At 27.4% G+C, this 8,691-nt stretch overlaps 1 protein-coding gene across 1 annotated transcript in view; it reads left to right on the plus strand.

Annotated features, from left to right (window-relative positions):
• Positions 1-7,431, plus strand: part of Tbh (Tyramine beta hydroxylase) — a 23,040-nt gene extending 15,609 nt beyond the window's left edge. The window contains exons 6-12 of the mRNA XM_067047450.1: positions 1,196-1,289; positions 1,703-1,787; positions 2,971-3,137; positions 3,282-3,464; positions 4,777-4,964; positions 6,503-6,649; positions 7,253-7,431. Of these exons, the coding sequence (XP_066903551.1) occupies positions 1,196-1,289; positions 1,703-1,787; positions 2,971-3,137; positions 3,282-3,464; positions 4,777-4,964; positions 6,503-6,649; positions 7,253-7,364 (976 nt within the window). The 3' untranslated portion in view covers positions 7,365-7,431. The remainder of the gene's footprint in view (positions 1-1,195; positions 1,290-1,702; positions 1,788-2,970; positions 3,138-3,281; positions 3,465-4,776; positions 4,965-6,502; positions 6,650-7,252) is intronic.
• Positions 7,432-8,691: the final 1,260 nt, after the last annotated feature.

Raw genomic sequence — 8,691 nt, forward strand, 5'->3', positions numbered from 1 at the left:
AAAATAATAATTCTTAATAAAAGATAAAAGTAAAGTTAATGACATTTATGGATTAAACAAAATAAATAATTGACTTCTAATGGAAAAAAAAAGTTAATTTAAGAAAAATATGAAGAGAAAAAATGAAATAAAATTTAGAATGACAATAACAGAATTGATAAACAGAGAACTAAAAACACCATCTCCTGCAGCCTGGGCTTCAATCTTCGGGTTGCTATAAATCTATTTTTCTATGATTGATAGGCTTAAATAATTGTACATTGATTATACACTTTGTGGTTCATTAACAATTTTTTATTAGAAGAAGTTTCATCCAAAAACTAATTTAAAACTTAACTACCTTTTTTTTTCTTAATAATAAACAGTGAATGGTTCAAAATATCATAAATTAATGATAATAATTTCAACTTTCAAACTTCAACTTCTCAAGATTTTCCAACATGGAATGATTCAATTCATAAAAAAAAAAAATAAATAAAAGTATTATTAAAATATTAAAACTGCATCAATTCGCCCAGAATGTCTAGAAATAATTGTTTTTATAGGACATTATTACTATGAAAGCCAGATTATATATTGTAAAAAAAAGTTCACTATGTCACTGACCTGATTATAAATATATAAGTTTGTTTCTTTAAATGCTATTATAAATTGCACAAAGAAAAATAAATAAATATTTCAATAACATTAATACAGAAGATTTTTTTTGGAGTCCTGAGGACTCGGCTACACATTGAGCGTAGCAATAATTGATAACACTGCTAACGGACAAAGATTTTAAAAAGTGACGGTGGTGCTATTGCATACTGTACTTTTCTTTTATATCTCGGAAAAGCCAATTATGAATCCCACAGCCAAACCTCTGACACAATATTTAATATGACAGTGCAGTAGCTTTCTATTGTTCATAACAGCAAAATAATGACCGAATACTTTGAATTTTCAATGAAGCCATAAAAAAAATACGCAATGATGAAGTTTAGAAATGCTTGTCTTCCGTGTGAGCCCACCTCAGCAAATTACATAAATAATTTTTAAAACCCTTGTCTAATAACCTCTCAATGTTACCTCCACTCTTTTATAATCAAGGACTTATATCTATATTGCTAATCTGTAAAGTTTATAGTTTAATCAAACAAAAATATTTGACATCCGTTAAATTAATAATGTAGTTTATTATCTTATATTAATGTAGAGGAAGGTGCGAACAGAAACCAAAATCTGTGGAGGCTTGTAAAAAAGTGATGGCAGCATGGGCCATGGGTGCAACTCCATTCTCTTATCCATTGGTAATCTTATTTTTTTTTTCATTTTAATACTTATTTCAGGAGTAAATTTAGTTAGGCCATAAACATAGAATTTTATTCTTACTGTTCAGAAATCTTCAATAATGAATAGTAATGTTATATTATTTACATTAACTGATATATATGTTGTTAATAAAAGTGTTAATATTTAGAAACAATCATTGCATGATCAACTCAACAAGAAATTACAGAAAAAATTTAATTCTTTATAAATAATCTATACTACTAAAATATACCAATTTATTTTAAATCAAACTTACATACCTGTTCAGTTTAACTCCAGTCTAAACACTTCTTTAGCAACCTTAAAAAAAAAATTGTACCTTTAAAAATCAGTAATAGTTTTATATTAAATATAATTAAAGCTATTTCAAACAACTTAAAACATTTCTTAGGAAGCAGGATTGCCGGTTGGTGGCTCACATTATGGTTCTTATGCTATGCTTGAGGTTCATTACAACAATCCAGAAATGAGAGCAGGTATAGAGAAATACTATTTGTACTAATTTGAATGAAATAATTATTTTAAATAGAAATCAATTCTTTCAAAAACCAAATATTTTTTATTTAATTTTTAAAATATAATCAGTTTTCAAAAGAAGTAATTCATAATGAGGTGTAATTAGATTAAGTAAAGTGGCTACGGACATATATTCATCATTTGCAAACAAGAAGTCCAGGAAAGAATAGTTACATTAATAAATAAAAATTTATGAACAAATTTATTTTAATGCAAACTTGTTTTCACTCTCCTTGCTCAACAGAATAACATATCACCGCTCCCTCCAGAAAAATAACGACTCAACTGCAATTTTTTGTAAAATTAACTTTATTGTGTGGCTCAAAAATGATTTTACTAGTTGAAACACAGATATCATCGAACACAGGATTTAAACAGGAAAATTTTTTTGAAACACACATTAATTTCTTACTAGATATCATTTAGTTCTGTGAATTTATTCAAATATTAAACAAAAAATAATATTTATTCAAATATTAAAAAAAACTTGGTCCATACTATTTTTCATAAATGTTTGTTTTTATTAATTAAATTGGCTTTGTAATGTTGGAATCAGTACTTCTTTCCATTTTACCTGGTCATTAATATTCATACATCTATGAATACTTATAATTTATTAATATGCATTTTCTTTCATTGTTGGAAAATTAACTAAATAGTTTCAAATAAATTTATAAATTAAGGAGTTAGGCGCAATGGTACATATGCCAAACCTGTGTTTTAACTTAGTGACAATCAAACAGTTCATCACATCAAGTAATAAATTGTTTAATGACATTTTCCTTTGAAATATTTGTTTTTCAACAAGACAAATCTTCCAAAGAAAAAATTCACAGAGCCATTGATGATTTGATAAACTGTTTGAATGTAAGTATGTAGAATTGCAGATTCTATGGCCTTTCTTGCATCCGACTCCTCAATTATGGATAGTAAACAGCAGACCACAAACAAAGTAATTAGGTTTTAGCTTGTAGGTTATTTAAATATTTAAATTCCTGTCATATTAAGTCGAACTTAGGTTATCAAGTGTAAAATAAACAAAGATTGTTAATATTGATTTAATAAAAAAAAAGGTGATAAAATATTTCCTACACTATTTCTAAGTATTTAAATTAAAAAGCTCATATTTAGTTTTGTTTTTAGATTGGGTTGATGACTCAGGCCTTAGAGTGTACCTAACTAAAAAGTTGAGACCCAACGATGCAGCTGTAATAGAACTTGGCCTCGAATATATTGACAAAATGGCCATACCACCAAAGCAGCCTAATTTTCAGTTAAGTGCATCATGTCTTCCACAGTGTACAGGAGTTGTAAGTATTCTACCTTATTTTTTTTATTTAAAAGCACTAGTTTAACTTATTTAATCCAGTTAGTATTGGTGAAAACTTTTTTTTCCTGATTAAACATTCATTTATTTGTCTATAAAACAGATAATCACTTAAATCTGGTTACAGGCTCTGCCAGAAGGAGGTATTAAAGTTTTTGCATCCCAATTACATACTCATTTGACTGGGACCAGGGTTGAGACGCGCCATTACAGAAAAGGAGTTGAGCTTCCTCTTCTCAATCAAGACAAACACTACTCTACTCATTTCCAAGAAATCAGACTCCTTCCTCAACCTGTTAGCGTACTCCCGGTATGAATATTTCTGTAATATTAATTTTATTCACTTCGATTAATTAAAAACAGTAAGGGAGGGGAAATAAATTAGGACTGATACAAATCCAGTTAAATATTAATATAAACTATAAGAAAAGTATTTAATTGAGTAATGGAATCTTCTAGCTTTTTATTTAATTACGGTAATTTTTGAGTAATGCTTTAGGTAATCATATTAGTAGTATAGGATTAAAAAAATATACACTCTTTAAAAAATCTAGGGGATAGAACTATTTTAAGGAATTTTTTGTACTTTTTATTCTGACCTAGTTTAATGAAAATCTGCAAATTTCAACAAAAAAACAAGCATAATCATTAGGTTCAGGACAAACATAATGGGAAAGTCAGTTTTTGTCATGTTACCATCAACTTGGAATTATTTATTTTGTATCTGTATTACATATTACTGGAAATTATTTATTTTTTTCCTGCACTGCTTTTTAAATAGTTTTCTAGGATACTGTTTATGATAAAAGAGGAAAGCTATTTCTGTTCAGAATGAAACATTGATGGACAGAATGATAGAAGAAAAATAGTAATTGTAGAAATTAAATATTCTGAACTGTAGCTTCTATCAGCAGCCATTGATTAATCTAATTCATAATCCCCATGGGAACTAAGAATTGAGAAATATCATATTTACCTAAGCTCATTTACAGTGGAAATGCTATTATCCTAACAGTTCTCGGCCTTATTCGATAGAACAGGATAAAGTGGTACTTGATCAGTACAATTGGATCAGCCATGATGAATGCCTACAGTGTGGGTTGAAACATTACCATACATTAATTATCACACAATTACTGTGAAGAATTGTACATTACATCTGATCTTTAAACATGGAAGGGAACAAGAAATTCAAAATTATAACTTATTATTTATTGAGAAGTCTGGAAATGATGAAATGCCCCCAAAACTTCATTATTTAATAAACCTTTCAGATGGTAATATAACAGAATATTAAATTAAACATAAATTTGGTTCCTGAAATGACTTCAATGTATTTCACATGCAGAAGATGTAGATTTTGTGCTTCAAAACTATGAAGGAGGGCCTTTGAATATTTGTAAAATGTGATATTGTTTTAATGAATTTTATTTTAACTGACGAAGTTGGTATTATTTTTTATTGTTAATCATATTAATATAAAATTTTTTTTGTTATTATAATGAGGAGGATAAGTAATAGAAAAACAAATTGTAGTTATAGAGAATATAGGGACAGTAAAACTCAAAAGTAAAAGATTTTGATAACACTGTACTATTGTCCTTTTTAATTGTATGCCACAGGGAGACTGGTTGGAAACAAAATGCTGGTATGATACTACTTCTCGAGAGAACATAACCTTGGGAGGATTTGCAATAACTGATGAAATGTGTGTTAACTATATCTACTATTACCCAAGTACAGAACTTGAGGTCTGCAAAAGCAGCATTTCAGACCAACCTCTGGCTGACTACTTTGACACCCTTCATAAGTATTTTAATAATCCTGAAATTTAATTATTTAAATTAAAATTACAAAATTAAAAGAAGATAATTGACCGTATGAAGTAGATTGGAGGAAGATAGTCCAGGGCCCCGTTTCATAATGGAAGCTAATAGTATTAGTTCAAAATACAAATATAGAAACAACGTGTTAATCACACTAATACTTATTTTTTTCATAATAGGGATGACTATTACAGGAATTAAAAAGTACAAGTCAGTGTAATTGTATTAAGTTAAATCGACAAAGCTAATAGTATTAGTTTGTACTTTATTATGAAACAGGCCCCTGGTGGAGGTCAATAAAGGTATCAAAATAGTAAAAGGAAACTATTTATAATTAACCGAAGAACAATAAATAGTTTCCTATAAATATAAAAAATTTATAAATTTTATAATATATGAAATTTATAAATATGACAATACGTAGCTTTCTTTTACTATTTTGATACCTTTATTGACCACCACCAGAACTATTTTCCTCCAATCCAAATTACTAAAATATAGACACAACATATTCCAATACTGGCAATTTTCAAATAAACCAGCAACTTAGTATGTAGTATAAATTCAGTTCACTTAGAATGAACTCAAAAACTTAGTATTTTATGATTTCGCTATATTATAGTACAGTATAGAGTGATAATGAGTCACTCTAGAAATATTTTACTACACTAATTATACTATTTTACAGTACATAAATATATACTAATAGCATTGGAATTTTTAATATCACAAAAGCGTTAAAATGTCAAAGTACTAAAATGTTATCACATATATCTGTGTACCATAATCAAATAATTTGTGGTTTATTTATAAAATTGTTTTTTACAGCTTAAATTTTCACATTCGATTTTCTATTACTCTATTCTTGTACTACTCCTGACTTGGTATTATAGCTCTGAAGAATATCGACAAAACCAAAATATCGGTGTTCATTAAAAAACTAATTTATTTAAAAAGAAAAACTAAAACATTTTCTCTGAGTTGTATGATTTGATCAAATCATCATATCCTGTAGATTAAATATACAGTTAAAAATATTTATATTATTGTAGAAAAAACATAGAATAAAAGTATAAAATTAAAAATTCTAAAATGCATACTAAAACTATGAAATGACACTTATTGAATTTTTTCAGCCAAACTCATTAATGTTATTCGAAAATTTAAATATATTGTTTAAGAAATAAAGCTGGTTAAATAAAAATAAGTCAAATGGCAATTGTCTTTTGTTTACATGCATCTGTTAGTATTAATCCTTTAGTTTCGCTGGGTAATTTAAGACCGTTTCATCTTCATGAATAAGGATAGACCTGTAGTAACTAAGGTCTGAATGTAACTGCTATTATAAATACTTATTTAAAACTTTGCGTGTATATTTGGGGTATCTTTAAATGGTAAATCAATTATTTATGGAACTTTTTATTTTATTTTAACTTTTATATATTTGTTTTATCATTTTGATGTGTAAAATTAAAAAAAAAAAAAGTCACTATTTATAACAACAAAGTATGATTTTTGATAGATTTGAAGACCAAGCAACAGGTTCCCAATTACCTATATCAGAATCGTACTATGCAATAGAATGGAATCCATTGAGAGCAGAAGTTCTCAATAAGCTATATGAAGAAGCTCCTCTGTACATGCAGTGTAATATGTCTTCTGGGTCAAGGTATGTAAAACTCTTAGGTTTAATATGTTGAAATCTCCAGTAAACAATACATAAAGCAATTAAACAGTCAGTTAAAGTGAATACCTAGTAGTATTTAAATAATTTATTAAACCCAGAGTTGAAAGATTATCTTTTATGTCTTAAAATTAAGCAAACAGTTGATGAAAGTCTTAAACTCTTAATAGCTAAGAGGGACAAGGATTTCGGATGTAAAAGAAAAGAGGATGTAAAAGAAAAGATGCACATTTATTTTTTAACCATTATTTAAACATAAATTGGTCAAAAAAATAAGCTTCTATTTATGTATTATTAATTGTAATTTATAAAACTAAATCATATTAAAAATATAATAATAATATCACTGTGAATAATGAATGAACTATTGCTATGATGCTGAACATCCTTAACAGAGTAAATACAGGTAAGGCACAAGATGAACGTTTTAAAATTTACTATCATAATAATTCTACACATATTAGTAAATACATAATGACTTTTTAGTGATCATTGAAAACTAAAATATTTAAGCACTAGCCACTTTATGGCTGGGTCAGTAGCTAAATCTGATTAACTGGATCTTATGTTATTTTTCTGTTCTTTTAGGTTTCCTGGTGACTGGACTGCCCTCCACAGGCCTTCTATTACAACACCGTTGCCAAAAGAAGAGAGACAATGCGGGGATTTCAAGGAGGAGAAAGTCAACGATTTGTATTAGCTAGTCCTAGTGTAATGAGATATTATGAATAAGCTGTTAAACCCAATAAAATGAAATATTTATTTAATATTAAATTTCGTTAATCAAACTTTGTTACAAGTTACCATTCCAAAGATTGTTTAAGAATGTAATCGAAATAAGCATTATTGTAAAATTTAAAAACTAGAAAATATTAACAAATAAATATCAATTATACTATTTAAGCACACTATGATATTTAAAAGACTGTAATACAATAAAATTAAAGTTAGCAAAATCTTAACAAATTGTTTGTAATATTCAATGAAACTATAAAAAGATATAAAAATAAGAATTACACCCTATTAGAATACATGTTTATTAAAATAGTAAAATTTTGTTCAAATAAACTTCAAAAGGCTCCTGAGCCCACAGGACTGACTCACGGTTATAATGAAACAGAAAATAAGTATCTGTCTCATCTGAATTTGAACTCAGGGGGTCCTTGCAGTTTGCAGCATAATGCCACACTAATGAGCTACCCAGTCCCATATTTAGTTATGTAATTTCTGATATATTCTTTTTATCACTATGTAACACTAATTGACAGTTGCTCTCCTCTTTATTTGTAGCTGTACCTACTTATAATCTCTTTTTCCTTCAATGTTTGACATGTACAAAATAGGCTTCAAATATGGTAAAATTTCTATTAGAAACCACACAAAAAGTGACAATTAAATAAATATTTGATGATATTGATAGAAAAAACAAATTAGGAAATAAAATACGCTTGATATAATGATATATAATGAAAAAGAAAAAGCAGCAATTGGATAGAGTCCGAAACATCGTACGGAATATTTTACTAATGCAAAGTTAGTAAAAAATAAAAGGTAGAAATAATAAGGCTCCTAAATAGCCCAGAAGGAAAAAATATCATAAATTAGTGCCATTGAAAAACTCTACTTAAAAAAATGAATTAATTTTCACAGCCATTACTCAATATTAGTACATTTTAAGACTATAAATTCTAAACAGAGTCATACATACTGAGTAAGCTACACCAAGTCATTACTGTATAGTTCTTTAATTGCTTAAAGGCCAATTCAAAGCCATGGACAAATAAAATATTTTTCTCCAACTTATTCAATAACATCTTTTAAAACAATAAAGTTAAATAACAGGCAATTACAGTTTAATAACTACTTTCAAAGAAATATTTTGTTCAACAAATTTAGATAAATTAGATTCTTACCAAAAAAATATGTGCATATTTTTCACATTGAAGAACTTGTTAAACTGAAACAATAAACTAAATACACTTAAAATCCCGAACACTTCTGGACTAATGTATTTTTACATTACAATA

This window comes from Halyomorpha halys, unplaced genomic scaffold (genome assembly GCF_000696795.3).
Source record: "Halyomorpha halys isolate HHAL.00 unplaced genomic scaffold, Hhal_1.1 Scaffold1469.1, whole genome shotgun sequence".
Classification (NCBI taxonomy): Eukaryota; Metazoa; Arthropoda; class Insecta; order Hemiptera; family Pentatomidae; genus Halyomorpha; species Halyomorpha halys.